General features: G+C 54.3%; 1 protein-coding gene across 1 annotated transcript; it reads left to right on the top strand.

Annotated features, from left to right (window-relative positions):
• Nucleotides 1–1,920: 1,920 nt before the first annotated feature.
• PRRC2A (proline rich coiled-coil 2A) lies at nt 1,921–18,007 on the top strand. Its single transcript, XM_082637339.1, has 31 exons — nt 1,921–2,085; nt 3,909–4,083; nt 4,595–4,772; nt 5,138–5,237; nt 5,332–5,404; nt 5,743–5,886; nt 6,032–6,183; nt 6,380–6,459; nt 6,607–6,749; nt 7,877–7,967; nt 8,080–8,296; nt 8,713–9,187; nt 9,704–9,894; nt 10,121–10,415; nt 10,773–10,983; nt 11,186–13,054; nt 13,562–13,833; nt 14,032–14,162; nt 14,403–14,532; nt 14,640–14,725; nt 14,921–15,154; nt 15,301–15,441; nt 15,549–15,620; nt 15,739–15,906; nt 16,103–16,185; nt 16,369–16,579; nt 16,677–16,775; nt 16,915–17,124; nt 17,238–17,332; nt 17,442–17,532; nt 17,654–18,007. Exons 2-31 carry the CDS (start codon nt 3,972–3,974, stop codon nt 17,792–17,794), a joined length of 6,495 nt encoding a protein of 2,164 aa, XP_082493465.1. The 5' UTR covers nt 1,921–2,085; nt 3,909–3,971; the 3' UTR covers nt 17,795–18,007.
• The last annotated feature ends 227 nt before the right edge of the window (nt 18,008–18,234 follow it).

Here is an 18,234-nt window from a genome sequence, read left to right as displayed (position 1 = left end):
GACAGGTGATAACTAGACTTATGATGGTGATCATTTTGAAATATCAAATCACTATGTTGTGTACCAAGAACTAACATAGTATTGTAGGCCAACTATACTTCAAAAACAAACAGGGACTTCCCTGGTGGCGCAGTGGTTAAGAATCCACCTGTCAGTGCAGGGGACAGGGGTTCGAGCCATGGTCTGGGAAGATCCCACATGCTGCGGAGCAACTAAGCTCATGCGCCACAACTACTGAGCCTGCACTTTAGAGCCCGTGAGCCACAACTACTGAGCCTGTGTGCCACAACTACTGAAGCCCCCACGCCTAGAGCCCGTGTTCTGCAACAAGAGAAGCCACCGCAATGAGAAGCCTGTGCACCTCAACGAAGAGTAGCTCCCACTCGCTGAAACTACAGAAAGCCCGCGCGCAGCAGCAAAGACCCAGCACAGCCAAAAAATAAAGAAATTTATAAAAACAAAACAAAACAAAACTTATAGAGAAAGAGATCAGATTTGTGGTGGGGGGTAAGGGATGGATAAAGGCAGTCAAAAAGTACCAACTTCCATTTATAAGATAAATAAATACTAGGGGTGTCACGTATAGCATGATAAATATAATTAAAACTGATAACAGTTGTTAAGAGTAAATTCTCAGAGTTCTCTTCACAAGGAAAAAATACATTTTTTCTATTCCTTTAAGTCTGTAACTATATGAGATGATGGATGTCCACTAAACATTGTGGTAATCATTTCATGATGTTGGTAAGTCAAATCATTATGCTGTACCCCTTAAGTTTATATAGCACTGTGTGTCAATCATATCTCAATAAAACTGGAACAAAAAACGTATCACTATTGGCTCATCAATTGTAACAAATGTGCCACACCAGTGCACGAAGTTAATAATAGGGAAAACTGAGGCAGGGGAAGGAGTGTACGAGCATTCTCTGTACTTTCTGCTCAATTATCCCGTAAACTTAAAACCGCTCTAATAGAAATCTATTCTATATATTTTTAATGGTTAAAAAAACATAGCTGTTGAATGATTTGTTGAACGGGTAGTAGGAGCAGAGTAATAGGAGACAAAGGAGGGGAATGGTACTGCATTTCGTAGAATTAAACTCGTTGTGAAGCGAATGCAAACTGCTAATAATATCAGATATACAAATATATTCATGAAAATTGTAGATTATAAAATTAAATGCCCGTCTTAGTCATTGGTTACCACTATTTTGATGAATAGGTTATTCGTAGCCTATCTTTGTTCAAATGATTTGCATATATTATGCAAATAAGAACTACCCACAGAAGGCCTATGCCGTGTGATGCACGCCCCTGGCCCCTTGGATTGGCCTGTCAATCCACCTTATTTGTATGACGTGATTTAATAAATGAAGGCCCTCCCCCCTGCTGCTTTCACCTCTCGCGAAGAGAAGCGTGAGTTGGGACTCTTTCCTGGTTACGTAAGCTCCGCCCCCCGGCAAAGAAACCCTTCCGCCCCGTCTTCTAGCTCCGACTCCTTCGCCGAAAGCGCCACGGGCCTAGGATCGTTTCCTTCCACTTTCGGCGTCCCTACGTCTCTCCGTTCCCATCTCTCCACGAACGCACGACGCACGCCCCGCCTCTTTCTCCCCCTATTTGTCGTGCAAATTCTGCGCCCCAACCGCCCGGCCGACCGGCGCCGCATTCCCGCCCCCTCTACACGTCTCAACGGCCGACGCCGGGGGCCTGCCACTTCAGCCAACCGGCGTCCTAGCGCCTTAAGTCCCTCCTCTTTATGCAAATAACATACGTCAGCTTCGCACGCTCTGCTTTTTAAAATAAGGATAGCCCTGGAAGTAAAGAGGGATAGGGTAGAAAGCTCCCCGCCCTTTATGCAAATTAAGGGGCGTGTCTATGCGCGGAGGGAGGCGGCGGGGGGGGCGCTCCCGGGGGTGGCGGTTGCCCGGATGGGCCGTTAGTCGGGGCCCAGCCGCGGAGTGAGCGAGGGAGACGGGAGGAGCCGAACCCGGCGCCATCCGCCGCCATCCGCCCCCGCCCCACCGCCATCCCACCCCGGGGAGCCCGTAGGCCCCGGTCCCGGACCCCCGCGCACCCGGCCAGGTGAGTCTGGGCGAGCCGAATGCTAACGCCCTTTTCCGGCGCGGGAGCAGCGGTGGCAGCGGCAGCAGCGGCGGTGGCGGGCCGGGAGGAGAAGCTGCTATTAGCCGCCGCCATTTTGTCCTCCTGCTGCCGGGCCTGCCTGCCCCTCCCCCTCCGATACTCCCATCCTGGGACCCGCACTTCCAGCCCTTCTCTGAGTCTATGGCCTGCCCTTACCCACTCACCTTATGGCTTCATGGGGCGACCCCCCACTCCTGGGCCGTAACCCCCCCCGTCCCCCGTTGCGCTCCTGGCCTTTCACCCGTATTTATGGTCCCCTTCCCTGCCGCCGCTCTAGGGTGGGCCGCGCCTGACTGTCCTCTTTTCCAAGAGTCTCCCTTCCTCCATAGTGGACCCCTCCCATCATCCAGCGCTAAGGTTCCCCCTTCTTGATGCCCCACTTCGCGTCTAGTCACTCCCACTCTGGAGCCCTGCTTTTATCCCGCATCTGTGCTTTCTACGTTCTTCAATTTCTTCTCTGCTTTTTTCATGTTTCCTTTCTTATCTCCTTTCTATCCCAACCCCGCCCTTTCTCCTGGGTCTCTTGACGTCGCTCCCTTACTTTGGTCTGCATCCTTTTCCTACCATTCCCGCTTACGTGTATTATTTCCCACCTGCTTTCGTATTAATTCTCTTCTATTAGTTTTAGTTTCTTCACTATTCTTCTGTCCTCTTTTCCTTCATAAATTTATTTTCAAAGACTGGCCTCCTTAAACACCTTAAAAGCAATCCTCATCTAACCTGTCTTAAAGTTCTTGATTTGGGTTATCATCCTGGTCCTGTCTGGATGTCTCACCAACTCCCATCTCTTTCCTTTACACCATTCTCTATAAACGAATGCCTTGTCACCCAGGAACTGACCGATGTTGGAGAGTTTGGCCGGCTTGGGGAGCAAGGGGTATTAGGGAAAGAAATGACTGCCAATGGGTGTTTTTACTGGGGGTAGGAAAATGAAGTTGGTTCCGGCCTCGGCCCCATGGTTACATGGTATGCTTGAGGTGGGTCCATAATGCTTTGTTTTTCTCACATCTACATAGGGTAAACCAGAGCCCACCAGTATTTCATCTGCAGACAAAATTTTTTCCAGGAGCTGGGTTGGGGGCAAGTGTAGGAAAAGGCAGGCTATCCCAAATACTTGGTTCTATAGCTTGGGAGTATGTAGAGCCCCATTTGTTCCCTCAGGAATTCTCTGGCACCAGCCCCCCAGCCTGGCTGAGCAAGCTCATAAAATCCTTAAACTCCGGCATACCTTCCTGCAAACCTCCCCGATGGGAGTGAGGCGGCTGGGAATAGAACCTGGCGCACAGGAAGCTGATATCTAATAAGTAGGGGACCTAAAGCTCTGTTCCTTACATGATGGAGCCGTATGCGTCTTTCTGGTTTTCTCAGGAGCTTGGACTTGCCCTTTTTTATTGTAGGTCTCTGAAATGATTTTGGTGGAGAGAGATTATTACTTGTGGGCATAATGAAGAGGCCGCTACACTGTATATAGACTGGTACAAAGGGGAGAGTGTTTGTATTAGGAAGATACTGGATTTTTATTTGGGTTTCCTTAGCAAGAGGTGTCTGGGGGAAAGAGGGTACATGGCATTTGGGCTGCGTGGGGAGCTAAGTAGATAATGATTGCTTAAAGGGACTGGGGTGTTTGAATAGGCTGGAGGAAGAGACACTAGAGGGCCACATATCTGGGCCCTGATGAGAATAAAAGGGAGCCTACGGGTCTAAGCTTCTGTTGGAGTCTCTAAATGGAGCAGAGACTGAAACACTTGGTATCTGGCCCACAGGCTCCGGCACGTTTTGGGGGAGGTGCCTGCAGGACCCAACGTACTCAATGAGCTTCCAGCGCAATGTCCGATCGCTCGGGGCCGACTGCCAAGGGGAAGGATGGAAAAAAGTATTCCTCGCTCAACCTGTTTGATACATATAAGGGCAAGTCCTTAGAGATCCAGAAACCCGCTGGTGAGGGTCCTGCAATGATGTTCCTAATTATAGGAGGCTGGGCATGAATGGGGCACATATTTCAGAGCTCTTCGAAGGGAAACAACTATGGTACATACATCCAAAGGTTAGAGAAACACTAGAGACTTTCTAATTTTATCTTGGGTCCCATGGGGATGTTGCGCTTTGGGTGAACACCAGTACCCTCCTACAAAGGCGTGTCTGTGGTTTCCCATCTTTGGACACGTAAGAATTGGAGGCAAAGAAATGTGGACTTGGAGAAGTCTGGGGCCAGCTTGCTCCCTGCAGGCTCAAGATCAGCCATCCCACATAGAAGTATTGAATGTAAAGCATCTCAGCCTTCCTTCCTGATAGAATTTTGGAGGTTGCCTAGGGGAAAGGGAGGGAAGGTTTCTAGGAGAAGTTTGGTTTCTAAGAGAAGATATTGAGGATGTCAAAATGGGACCTAGGGTAGGATGCTGTCAGATCTGCTATATAAAGCATTTTCACTCTCTCTCCACCTTTTCTCCAGTTGCCCCTCGCCATGGCCTGCAGAGTCTCGGGAAAGTTGCCATTGCTCGGCGTATGCCACCCCCAGCCAACCTTCCAAGCCTGAAAGCCGAGAACAAAGGCAATGACCCCAACGTCTCACTAGTGCCGAAAGACGGAACAGGATGGGCAAGCAAACAGGAGCAGTCCGACCCCAAGAGGTAGACAGAGACCTGGGGGACTTAGAGTTATGAGTATTTTAACTTTGAACTTCAGGATGAATGGGGGCTTGGTCTAGCCTGGCCACATGAGAGTCAGAGACAAACAGGGAAGACTCTGTCCTGCCTATTGTAGGACTCCTGTCAGATGACTAATGAATGGTACCTTTAGCTTTCTGTCAGATGTAAAGAAAGCTTGAAGAATAGAGGACAGCCTGTGCAGGGTGACGAGCTTATGGTATTTTGCCCTAATACTTGTTAAAAGTAGGGAGTAGACCTGGGTTCAGTTCCTGTCCTCCACCAGTTGGAGAAGCAGTGGAGCCGGAGCCATCTCAGACTCTAACCTTCTCATCCTACCATCCCCTCAGTTCCGATGCCTCAACCGCTCAGCCGCCGGAATCGCAGCCACTGCCGGCTTCACAGACGCCTGCCTCCAACCAACCGAAACGACCCCCAGCAGCCCCCGAGGTATCTGAAGAACTGGATGTTATTTAAGGGGCAGGGGCAAGAATGGCTTGTAGCTTCTTATCCACGTCACCATTTATTATCTCTGCTTCCCCAGAACACTCCTTCGGTTCCAAGCGGGGTAAAGTCCTGGGCACAAGCCAGTGTCACCCATGGAGCACATGGAGATGGTGAGTGCAGGGCTGTTTGGGGAGGTCTCTTTGGGCACCATAGTAGGCAGGAGTCCTGTACTGTACCTCCACTGTGCCTCCCCGTTCCTCTTTGGCTAAATTTTGGATCCCATATTCAGTTTCATGGGACACACATGAGCAAGTTTGTCTCAGAATTAACTGAAGGTGAGGAGGATGTCCCAAAACTGACCTTGTTTCTTGGGGAATGAACACGTAATACGTAGGGGGTGAGTTTGGAGGCAGAACTGGATCTGCTACCTATCAGACCCTTCCACTTTCATGGTGCGTCCTCAGTAGATGTACTTGTGTCTCCTACTTTTGCACCTCAACACCAACAGGTGGAAGGGCATCAAGCCTACTGTCACGATTCTCTCGAGAGGAATTTCCGACCCTGCAGGCGGCTGGCGACCAGGACAAGGCTGCCAAGGAAAGGGAGTCTGCCGAACAGTCGTCTGGGCCCGGACCAAGCCTCCGCCCCCAAAGTGAGTGGCCGCCATTAGTGAGTGAATGAGTGGTTACCTTTTGGCCAGGACATTACCTTATTCCGTCTCAGAGTTAGGTGCTAGCTTATTCATCTTTCTCCCCATCATTTTCAGCTATGTTCGCTCTGCCTTTTCCAAAATACAGATTCTACAACTTGGAGGGACGGAGGTGGGCGTGGCCCTGATGAGCTGGAGGGCCCGGACTCCAAACTTCATCATGGCCATGATCCCCGGGGTGGGCTGCAGCCTGCAGGCCCACCCCAGTTCCCTCCCTACCGCGGAATGATGCCGCCTTTCGTGAGTTTGGATATCTTGTTTGGGATTGGTTGTGCTGGAAGTTAAGAGAGTTAGGAATTAGGGCTTAGTCTTTGGAGGGGACACATAGAAAGCAGGGGCCTGTGACATATAGTGAGGGTGGGAGGATAATGGGTTTAGGGAGCTGGTAGGCTATTTGACTGTCCCTCTGAGCGGCTACTCTTGGGCCCTTTTGCAGATGTATCCCCCATATCTCCCGTTTCCTCCGCCCTATGGACCCCAGGGGCCTTACCGATACCCCACTCCTGATGGGCCCGGGTGAGTAATCTAGGTCTGGGTTTGTGGTTGGGGACAGGGGAAGCCTGTTGGGGAGGAAATGGTTTTCTAGCCAGGAGGCTCAGTCTTGTATGTGATTATACAACATGCCGTCTTAACCTCTTCTCCTGTTTGCTTTTTCATACACAGCCGTTTCCCCCGTGTGGCAGGCCCCCGAGGTTCAGGGCCACCAATGCGCCCTGTAGAACCTGTGGGTCGGCCTTCCATTCTTAAAGAAGATAATCTCAAAGAGTTTGATCAGTTGGACCAGGAGAATGATGATGGTTGGGCAGGTGAGTGGATACTAAGGACCAAGTATTTTTGTTTTGGTTTGGTTTTGGTTTGGGTTTTGTTTGTTTGTTTGTTTGTTTGCGGTACGTGGGCCTCTCACTGCTGTGGCCTCTCCCGCTGCGGAGCACAGGCTCCGGACGCGCAGGCTCAGCAGCCATGGCCCACGGGCCCAGCCGCTCCGCGGCATGTGGGATCTTCCCGGACTGGGGCACAAACCCGTGTCCCCAGCATTGGCAGATGGACTCTCAACCACTGTGCCACCAGGGAAGCCCTTTTTGTTTGTTTTGTTTTTGGTTTTTGGTTTGGTTTGGTTTTTGGCTGCACTGCACAAGTTATGAGATCTTAATTCCCCTACCAGGGATTGGACCCAGGCCCTCGGCAGAGAAAGTGTGGAGTCCTAACCACTGGACCGCCAGGGAATTCCCAAGTATTTTAGTTTTAAAAAGCAAAATCTGATGAGGAAAAAACGGGTTATACAGGACTTCTTTGGTAGCCCAGTGGTTAAGACTTCACCTTCCAATGCAGGGGGTGCAGGTTCGATCCCTGGTCGGGGAGCTAAGATCCCACATGCCTCGCAGCCAAAAACCAAAACATAAAACAGAAGCAGGGCTTCCCTGGTGGCGCAGTGGTTGAGAGTCCGCCTGCCGATGCAGGGGACACAGGTTCGTGCCCCGGTCTGGGAGGATCCCACATGCCGCAGAGCGGCTAGGCCCGTGAGCCATGGCCGCTGAGCCTGTGCGTCTGGAGCCTGTGCTCCGCAACGGGAGAGGCCACAACAGTGAGAAGCCCGCGTACTGCAAAACAAACAAACAAAAAAACCAGAAGCAATATTGTAACAAATTCAATAAAGACTTTAAAAATGGTCCACGTCAAAAAAAAAAAAATCTTAAGAAAACGGGTTGTGTGGGAGAAAAGCAGACACTGAAAGGTAGGGGAGATATGTTGAGGAAAGCCAAGTCCTGGTAGAGAACTAAGAGTGAGAATGAGAGTCATGGTGGGGATCTGGATGTCAGTGGGAGAAGGGCAGTTGGCATTAGTAGTACATCCTATCACGTAGTTCCTGTGTTCCAGAAAATATGAGATTGGAGAGCAGAATGCTTGGGTTACCACTCTTCACTGTTCTCCTCAGGGGCCCACGAGGAGGTCGACTACACTGAGAAGCTCAAGTTCAGTGATGAGGAAGATGGGCGAGACTCTGATGAGGAGGGAGCTGAGGGCCAGTGAGTTCGGGCCCTCTGGGGAGAGGAGGGGGCTCCGTTCCTCTCATGGTAATATACTCTTAAAGGAGTTGGGTTGCAGCTGATTTTAATTCCACTGTTGGTCTGCTCACAGCAAGGAGTCCCAGTCAGCTGCTGGTGAGGAACGGCCCCCTGAAGCAGATGGCAAAAAGGGCAACTCCCCCGGCAGCGAACCACCCCCTCCCAAGACGGCCTGGGCAGAGACCTCTCGGCCTCCAGAGACAGAGCCGGGGCCTCCTGCCCCAAAGCCTCCCCCACCCCCACCTCACCGGGGCCCCACCGGGAACTGGGGCCCCCCTGGGGACTACCCAGTGAGTGTCTACAATGAGGGGTTGAGAGGGTCAGTCATGGGAGATTAGTTTCAGCTGAGTAATTGAAGCAGTAGTAATAAGAGGAAGCTGGAGGGAGGACCGAAAATGGGCTGCAGGAAGTGTAGAGCTGTGGAGCATCTCTGGGAAGGTTTGGAAAATCGTCAGTGTTAGGCGAGTCTGGGTGAAAAGAGAAACTGGGACGCCAGTTAGGTAAAACAAGGAGACCTGGGTGTTTGGGTCTCTGAAAGAGAGGAAGCAAGACTAGGATGATGAGTTTGTCCCTACCCTGAGAGGCCATCAACCCCAAGGCCTGGTCTTTGCACCTGCAGCTAGAGACAGTTGATCAGTCTGTGGAAGAGATCATGAGAAACATAATGACTGATACCTTTGGCCCTGCTGGGTCTGCCCACTGACAGGATCGCGGGGGCCCTCCCTGCAAGCCCCCAGCACCCGAAGATGAGGATGAGGCTTGGCGGCAGCGGCGAAAGCAGTCTTCGTCAGAAATCTCCCTGGCTGTGGAGCGAGCCCGGCGACGGCGAGAGGAGGAGGAACGGCGCATGCAGGAGGAACGCAGGGCAGCCTGTGCCGAGAAACTCAAGCGACTCGATGAGAAGTTTGGGGCACCTGACAAGCGGCTCAAATCGGAACCTACTGTACCACCTGCTGCCCCTCCTGTCCCCGCTCCACCACCTGCGGCCCCCAAAGAACTCCCCACACCTCCAGCTCCTCCACCGGCGCCAGTCCCGACACCCGAAAAAGAACCGGAAGAGCCGGCACAGGCCTCTCCTGCCCAGTCCACCCCGACTGCAGGTGTGGCTCCAGCTCCCGCCGTGGTGAGTGGTGGTGGCGGCACCAGCAGCACCAGCAGTGGCAGCTTCGAAGCCAGCCCAGGTATGGAGGCGGCGACGGGCACCACCAGGTGCCACGTCTCTCAGCTGCTCGGGCTTGAGGGCGCAGGTGGTGAGGGGGTGAGTCGGGACTGGAAGGCAGTGGTTTCGGTTTATTGGGCTCTCGGTGGTAGGGGCGAAAAGGATCCTTTTGCTTGTATGGACATCCGAGGGGGAAAGCTTTTGTTACTTGAATTCCTGAGTAAGCAGTGACCTGAAGCCACTTCCGGTAGGCCTAGAGTGGAGCAAGGCTGAAGCAAGTGTCTGTTACTTTTGATGATCTCTTGGGAAGTTAATGCCACCACTGCTGGCTTTTGAGAGACCACGAAGTTTTCATGGGTTTTAAATGGGATGGTCTTAACCTTTAGTGGGGGAGCTAGAGGTGAGAGCTGAAATTACGGGGGTGTTCATGGAACCTTTAGTGGGGGAGCTAGAGGTGAGAGCTGAAATTACGGGGGTGTTCATGGAATGTCTACTGGGGGACTAGACCACGTTGATGAGTGTGTTTTCTTTAATGCAGTGGAACCCCAACTGCCCTCAAAAGAGGGTCCTGAACCACCAGAGGAGGTTCCTTCTCCTCCCACTCCCCCAGCCCCAAAGGTGGAGCCCAAGGGTGATGGGGTTGGTCCTACCCGGCAGCCCCCCAGCCAAGGCTTGGGCTACCCCAAGTATCAGAAATCGTTGCCTCCTCGTTTCCAGCGGCAGCAGCAGGTAAAACTAAGTTCCTTCCCTTCTTAAGGGCTGCTTTCCTTGCATTTATCCTATCCATGAGTTACTTTCTGGATCCCTCTACCAGTTCTCTTTGCTTTGTGTCCCCCTAGTTTCCGTCTAGTCCAGGTATCTGTTGCGCTCGCGGGTTTTCGGTTCTTGTTTTGTTAGTTCGTTTCTTTGTTTGGGGCCTTTGATGCCTCTCTCATCCCCTTTTGTCTCTCCCCAGGAGCAGCTCTTGAAGCAGCAGCAGCAGCAGTGGCAGCAGCAGCACCAGGGCTCCGCCCCGCCTGCCCCGGTGCCCCCATCACCACCGCAGCCTGCGACCCTGGGGGCTGTGCCAGCTCCACAGGCTCCGCCACCCCCCCCCAAGGCCCTGTACCCAGGTGCTCTGGGCCGGCCCCCACCCATGCCCCCTATGAACTTCGATCCCCGCTGGATGATGATTCCTCCTTACGTGGACCCCCGGCTCCTTCAGGGCCGGCCCCCTCTGGACTTCTATCCTCCTGGTGTGCATCCCTCTGGTAAGAAGAGGGAGGGGGTGGTGGACCCCTTAGTCCTGGGAAGTGGGTATCAGCATCTTGGTGCGGGGATGAAGGACCACCAATTAAGAGGGGAGCCTAGCACTGCTGAGACACCTCTTTGTTGCAAAAATGAAACAGTGGTCCTTCTTTAACTGGGATTTAACTGGGTGGGGGGATTAATTGGATTCATCTGTAGGGAAGCTTAGTGGATAACTGTTTCAGGAGCGTGAGCAAGGCCCAGGAGATGGAGGCCTTGACTGGGCTGACATGGAGGATTAACTGGGGAGATGCTTTTTGGGCTGGAGGGCTTATAACATAAAAAAGGGTGTTTTTTCTCATACTGTTTTGTTTCCTCAGGCCTAGTTCCCCGGGAGCGCTCAGACAGTGGAGGCTCAAGCTCAGAGCCATTTGAGCGCCATGCACCCCCCCTCTTACGGGATCGTGGCACCCCACCAGTGGATCCAAAGTTGGCCTGGGTAGGAGATGTCTTCACCACCACACCTGCTGACCCCCGCCCACTTACCTCACCACTGCGCCAGGCTGCTGACGAGGATGAGAAGGGGATGAGGTGAGTCTGAGTAGAGAAATGCGTGGGTTTCCAGTGAAAATATCTAGGCTAGGAGAAAAGGTACTTTGGGTTATCGGTGAAGTGTTAGGAGTAAATGTGAAAGGAGTATCTGTGTCATAATAAAGTGTTCTCTTTCCCCATCTAGTTCGTTTTCCTCGTCTTAAGATACTTAATTTCCATTCTTTTCTGTCTCCCTTTTCAGGAGCGAGACCCCTCCAGTACCTCCCCCACCACCCTATCTGGCCAGTTATCCAGGCTTTCCTGAGAATGGAGGCCCTGGGCCCCCAATCCCTCGCTTCCCTCTGGAGGAGCCAACTCCCCCAGGGCCCCGTCCACTCCCCTGGCCCCCAGGCAATGATGAGGCAGCCAAGATACAAGCTCCACCACCCAAAAAGGAAACCCCCAAGGAGGAGACTCCACAGCTGACTGGGCCAGAAGCAGGTCGAAAGCCTGTCCGTGGAATCGGAGGCCAAGGCCCCCCGCCACCTCGCAGAGAGAGCCGCACTGAGACCCGCTGGGGCCCTCGTCCAGGCAGCAGTCGTCGTGGAATCCCTCCAGAGGAGCCAGGGGCCCCTCCCCGCCGCGCTGGGCCTATCAAGAAACCCCCCCTGCCTGCAAAAGTCGAAGATCTGCCCCCCAAGCCCCTCGAACAGGGAGATGAAACCCCCAAGGTTCCAAAGCCAGACCCGTTGAAGACGGCGAAGGGGAAGATAGGTGGCCCCAAGGAGGCCCCACCCAGTGGGACTCTTTCCCCTGCCCCAAGGCTTCGGAGGGACTATTCCTATGAGAGAGTGGGTCCTCCCTCTTGCCGGGGTCGGGGCCGAGGGGAGTATTTTGCCAGGGGGAGGGGTTTTCGGGGCACCTATGGGGGACGGGGGCGGGGAGCCCGAAGCCGAGAGTTCCGTAGTTACCGGGAATTCCGAGGAGATGATGGGCGTGCAGGTGGGGCAGGGGGACCAACCCATCCTCCTGCTCCTCGAGGCCGCACTGCCAGCGAGACACGGAGTGAGGGTTCAGAGTATGAAGAAATCCCCAAGCGGCGCCGGCAGCGGGGTTCAGAGACAGGCAGCGAGACCCATGAGAGTGATCTGGCCCCCTCAGACAAGGAGGCCCCGACACCCAAGGAAGGAGTACTTACGCAGGTCCCTCTTGCTCCCCCACCATCAGGAGCACCCCCTTCACCAGCCCCAGCCCGCTTTTCCACAGCCAGAGGTGGACGAGTCTTCACTCCCAGAGGGGTGCCATCACGCCGGGGTCGAGGGGGAGGGCGGCCCCCTCCCCCCATTTGCCCAGGCTGGAGCCCCCCCACCAAGTCTCTGGCTCCAAAGAAGCCTCCAACAGGTCCTTTGCCTCCAAGTAAGGAGCCTTTGAAAGAGAAGCTGATCCCAGGGCCCCTGTCCCCCATGGCCCGAGGAGGCAGCAATGGAGGCAGCAACGTAGGCATGGGTGTGGAAGACGGAGAGCGGCCCAGAAGGAGGCGACATGGGAGGGCTCAGCAGCAGGACAAACCGCCTCGTTTCCGGAGACTGAAACAGGAACGGGAGAACGCTGCCAGGGGGACCGAGGGCAAGCCCTCTTCCCTTGCCCTTCCAGTCTCCACTCCTGGGCCGGAGGAGGCCCTCACAACGGTAGCAGTGCCCCCACCACCTCGCCGGGCGGCTGCTAAGTCTCCCGATCTGTCAAACCAGAACTCAGACCAAGCCAATGAGGAATGGGAGACCGCCTCAGAGAGCAGTGATTTTGCCAGTGAGCGCCGGGGGGACAAGGAGGCTCCGCCGGCAGCACTGCTAACCCCCAAAGCTGTGGGGACTCCCGGGGGCAGTGGAGGTGGAGCTGGACCAGGCATTTCAGCCATGTCCCGTGGAGAGCTGAGCCAGAGAGCCAAAGATTTGAGCAAGCGGAGCTTCTCGAGTCAGCGGCCAGGCATGGAAAGGCAGAACCGGCGCCCAGGCCCAAGCAGCAAGTCTGGCAGTGGTGGCGGCAGCAGTGGAGGAGGAGGCGGGGGTCCTGGAGGGAGGACCGGCCCAGGGCGAGGGGACAAGAGGAGCTGGCCCTCTCCCAAGAACCGAAGGTGGGTACAGACAGGTGATTAAGTTTATTCTTAGGGTTAAAAAGTTGGGGGAGGGGAGAAAACCTGGGGGAAAGGTGTGGTTGGGTGGTGTGGAGTGTGAGATCCAAGGGCGCAGGGTAAGCTCTTAGGTGCACTAGGTTATCCAAGTCTAGTTAAAGTAGCTGGAAAGCAGTTGACAGCGTTGGGAACACCACCCATATTCCTTGCTTCCCCCTCGAAAGACCTTTACGAGTAGAATTTCTTGGAAGTGCTCAGAAATGGGGAATTCCCTGGTCCTCCAGTGGTTAGGACTCGGCGCTTTCACTTCTGGAGCCTGGGTTCTATCCCTGGTTGGGGAGCCGAGAATCCCACAAGCCGCATGGTGTGGGGGGGTGGGGGAAAGTGCTCAGAAACACCTGGATTTTAGCGCAGAGGACTGGTTGAAGGTGGAGAGGTAGAGGAGATTTAACTTGTAGGGAAGATGTGACAATTCTGTGCGTACTGGAACGGATGCTCTGTTTTCTTCAGCCGTCCTCCAGAGGAGCGTCCCCCAGGGCTCCCTCTGCCTCCCCCACCCCCCAGCAGTTCTGCTGTCTTCCGCCTGGACCAAGTTATCCACAGCAACCCTGCTGGCATCCAACAGGCTCTGGCCCAGCTCAGCAGCCGCCAAGGAAGTGCAGCTGCACCAGGGGGCCACCCAAGGCCCAAGCCTGGGCCTCCCCAAACCCCCCAAGGCCCCTCCCCTCGGCCCCCAACCCGGTATGACCCTCAGAGGGCCAACAGCAATGACGTCAATTCGGGTAAGCTGGAGGGGCTGAGGGTGCAAATGTCTCCATCCCCAGAGAAGGCCAGGTGCTGAAGGGGGAAGAATCTGGCCTGGGAGCCCTGATGCTGAGTGTCTACACTGAGGGTGGAAGGGTTGGGTGGTGGAGTACAGAGGGAAAAGCTCGGTTCAGTGATAGAGCAAGACATGCTGATGGATTTCCCCTTTTCCCCAGACCCCCACTTGGAGGAGCCAGGGCCGATGGTCAGGGGGGTGGGCGGGACTCCCCGGGACTCTGCCGGGGTTAATCCCTTCCCCCCCAAACGGCGAGAGCGGCCTCCCAGAAAACCGGAGCTGCTGCAGGAGGTGAGGGATGGGGCTTGAGGTGATGTTTCACTGCTCTCACTTTCAAAGGTTTTCACTTATGTTTTCTTCACTCTTTCCTATTTCTGTCATTGTGTTTTCACCCCCAAGTTCTCAGTGTTAGTCGCTGTTTATCTCCCACGTCTCCTTTTTTCCCCACAAGTGGGGCACTCTGTCTCAGGTGCTTACATTCCTCAGTTGCCACCTCATTCATGTTTTGCTTTTGGCCTCTCTCACCTTTAGGAATCTTTGCCACCTTCTCATAGCTCTGGATTCTTGGGCCCCAAACCCGAGGGCCCGGGCCCTCAGGGAGAGTCCAGAGATGCAGGAACAGAGGCCCTGACTCCTCACCTCTGGAATCGTATACACACTGGTGAGTTGAGCTGAGCAGAAGGAAAGGACTGTGTTAGAGGGCTTAGAGAGTGAGGCGGGCCGCAGAGCCATCTTCTCTCACTCCTGTTGTGTTGGTGCTCCTCCCAGCCACTAGCCGGAAGAGTTACCAGCCTGGCTCCATGGAGCCTTGGATGGAACCCCTGAGTCCTTTTGAGGATGTGGCTGGCACGGAGGTAAGTGAGGGTGGGAAGGAGTGTCTGAGCTTGGATGTTATTGAGCACTGGTCGTACTTCACCTATTCTGGAATGAGTGTGTGGGGCTGTTGCATCACGTAGCGGCCTACTTACTTCCTGTAGTTTGTCTTTGTACCACAGTCAGGTATTGGGGTGCTTTCTACTCTGACCTAAATCCTTCTCCACTCCTCTCAGATGAGTCAGTCTGACAGTGGGGTGGACCTGAGTGGGGATTCTCAGGTGTCATCAGGTCCCTGCAGCCAGCGAAGTTCCCCTGATGGAGGACTCAAGGGGGCAGCAGAGGGGCCCCCCAAGCGGTCTGGAGGCCCCTCCCCCCTGAATGCTGTTCCTGGCGAGGGTCCACCTGGCTCTGAACCCTCTGAACCTCCTAGGAGACGGCCACCTGCCCCGCACGATGGGGACAGAAAGGTAAACGACCAAGAAAGGATAAGAAGAATGTTTCTGGGACTTTGACTTTGGCCTTATTTTTGTCTCCCCTTGCCTCTGCCTGTGTGTGCTGGTTGGGGCTTCCTTTTCCTTTCCCCAACCCTACTTCACTGTGTTGCCCTACCCAGGAGCTGCCCCGGGAGCAGCCTCTGCCCCCTGGGCCCATTGGCACAGAACGATTGCAGCGTACAGACCGAGGCCCAGAGCCTGGCTCCCTCCGGCCATCCCATCGACCTGGTCCTCCAGTCCAGTTTGGTACCAGTGACAAGGTCTGTGTAGGCTAGATCTGGGTGTCTTGGGTTGGGTGGACTAGAAGTGGGATGTGGGGGACACATGTCTGAATCATGGGACAATCTCTCCTGCCTCATGATCACAGGACTCGGACTTGTGCCTAGTGGTGGGAGACAGTTTAAAAGCAGAGAAGGAGCTAACGGTATCAGTCACTGAGGTAAGTGGGAGAGTGAGGTTTTGGGGAAAGACCTTAGACTTCTGGAGAAGGCGTCTGGGAGTGACTTGGGCATCCACGTTGCCCAGATAGCCCCCTTGACAAGGCTTCTCCTTCCCAGGCCATTCCCATAGCCCGAGACTGGGAGCTGCTCCCCAGTGCTTCTGCCTCAGCTGAGCCACAATCCAAGAACCTGGATTCTGGGCACTGTGGCCCAGAGACCAGCTCCTCAGGCCAACGCTTGTACCCTGAGGTCTTCTATGGCAGCCCTGGGCCTCCCAGTTCTCAAGTAGGTCCTACTTCCTATCCCAAGACCCCTTTCTGCCTGTAGTCTCCTAATATCAAACCTTTCCAATTTGTAGTTTTTAACACTTTTTTTTTTTTTGTCATTTCACTTTTCTCCCTGCTTTTGCTGTAGTGGGTGGGATGAGTGAGCTTTTCTTGACCAGGAAAACTGGAGCTATTCCACACTTGCTCTCCTGCAGGTTTCAGGGGGAGCCATAGACTCTCAGCTACATCCCAACAATGGAGGTTTCCGCCCTGGGACACCCTCATTGCACCCTTACAGGTAAGACTAGATCTCTGAGGATCTCAGAAGGAAATGGAACTGTGTTTCAGGGGAAGAGGGAAGGGGAATACATTTCTAGGGTACCCGGCGGCTAGTGGACTTAACAGTACTGCTCAGACTAAAGGAGTAAATGACTCTGGTTTCCTGATGCCTTTCCTCTCCCTTGCCCCACTTTCTTTTCAGATCACAGCCCCTGTACCTCCCCCCAGGCCCAGCCCCACCCTCGGCACTGCTCTCTGGGGTAGCTGTCAAGGGCCAGTTTCTGGATTTCTCCCCACTGCAAGCAACAGAGCTGGGGAAGTTGCCAGCTGGAGGAGTTCTCTACCCTCCACCTTCCTTCCTCTACTCTCCAGCTTTCTGCCCTAGCCCTTTGCCAGACCCACCCCTGCTTCAGGTAAGAAGAGGTGGGGGTGTGCTGGGCTTAGGGAGTTAGGGGTAGGGTGAAGAATGCTTTTGGGGGAGTTGACTTATTCCTCCCTGTTCCCCAACAGGTGCGACAGGATCTGCCATCCCCTTCAGATTTCTATTCCCCTCCTCTGCAACCTGGTGGCCAAAGTGGCTTCCTCCCCTCAGGGGCCCCTGCCCAGCAGGTACCTTTTATCTTCCCAGTTCCCCTTTGTTCTGTTCTCCTCCAACTTCTAGCTTTTTCTGTTACCTGGTTGGACTCTCTCCCTGGTTTTCTGACATTCCTCCCTGCCCCAACACACACTCCCATGTTTCTCGTTACAGATGCTTCTACCCATGGTGGACTCTCAGCTGCCTGTGGTGAACTTTGGCTCCCTGCCACCAGCGCCACCTCCTGCCCCACCCCCCCTTTCTCTGTTACCTGTGGGCCCTGCTCTGCAGCCCCCCAGTCTGGCTGTGCGGCCCCCACCTGCTCCTACTCGGGTGCTGCCTTCACCTGCCAGGCCCTTCGGCCCTAGCTTGGGGCGAGCAGAGGTAAGGTACAGGAACTGAAGTGCTAGGGAACCCCAAGAGTTAGGGGTAAGGATTTAGCATCTCGAGATAAAAGGGTTGAGAGGCAGGATGCTCATGAATTTTTTGTCCTTCAGCTGCACCCAGTAGAACTAAAGCCGTTCCACGATTATCGAAAACTGAACAACCACCTTGGGGGACCTGGGTCATCACGTACTCCTCCAGCTGGAAGGCAAGAGAAGGGAATGGGGATGCAGACTGCCTATCCATCCCCAAGGACTTACTTTCTTTGGGGACCAGGGGCAGGTTTTAAGGTTGCCTCAAATTCATTCCTCCTTCAGGTCTTTCTCTGGCCTTAACTCCCGTCTCAAGGCCCCACCTTCCACCTACAGCGGAGTCTTCCGCACCCAGCGCATCGACCTCTACCAGCAGGTGAAGGAGAAACCCCTGTGGTCTCAAGTCTTAATTTAAAAAAGTCACCACCTGAGTTCCTGTCCTTTCATCCCCGACCTCCCTGTTTGACTTAACTCTTCCACATGTACCCGTCCCCCAGGCCTCCCCACCAGATGCCCTGCGCTGGACGCCGAAGCCTTGGGAGCGGACGGGGCCACCTTCCCGAGAAGGGCCATCCCGAAGGGCAGAGGAGCCTGGGTCCCGAGGGGACAAGGAGCCTGGATTGCCCCCACCCCGCTGAGGGAGTGCCCTTTGCCCACCCCCCCACCCCCCCACCCCCCCGCCCGGGGCTTGTATATAGATTATAAATATATAAGGGGGAAAGGGGCGGGTGGGGAGGGGTTGCGGGGCTGGGGCCTTGCTTCCCCTCCTCTCCCCTCCCCTGGTCCCCTATCCCTGGGGCCGTTTGTTAAAAAAGAATAATAAAAGGATTAAAAAAATATTTCCAAAATGATTTTGGGGATGGGTCAGTTGTTTGCAATCTCCTGTGTCGTAGTTCAGTGCCAAGTGATCTGTAGAGTGGTTTCAGTCAGGGAACTATTTGCTATTTACCTCAGTGATGTAACAGAACTACCTCAGAACAAACTTTTGTTGTATCTTAAAGTTCTGTGGGCCAGGAATTAGAGCTGGGCTCCCCGGGCAAAGCTTCTTGCGCCAGTGAGTGAGGTTGGTTGGTAACCA

This window comes from Mesoplodon mirus, assembly GCF_964341445.2.
Source record: "Mesoplodon mirus genome assembly, chromosome: 12".
Taxonomy (NCBI): Eukaryota; Metazoa; Chordata; class Mammalia; order Artiodactyla; family Ziphiidae; genus Mesoplodon; species Mesoplodon mirus.
The sequence above is the reverse complement of the archived record's forward strand: the minus strand, read 5'-3'. Positions and strand labels throughout refer to the sequence as shown.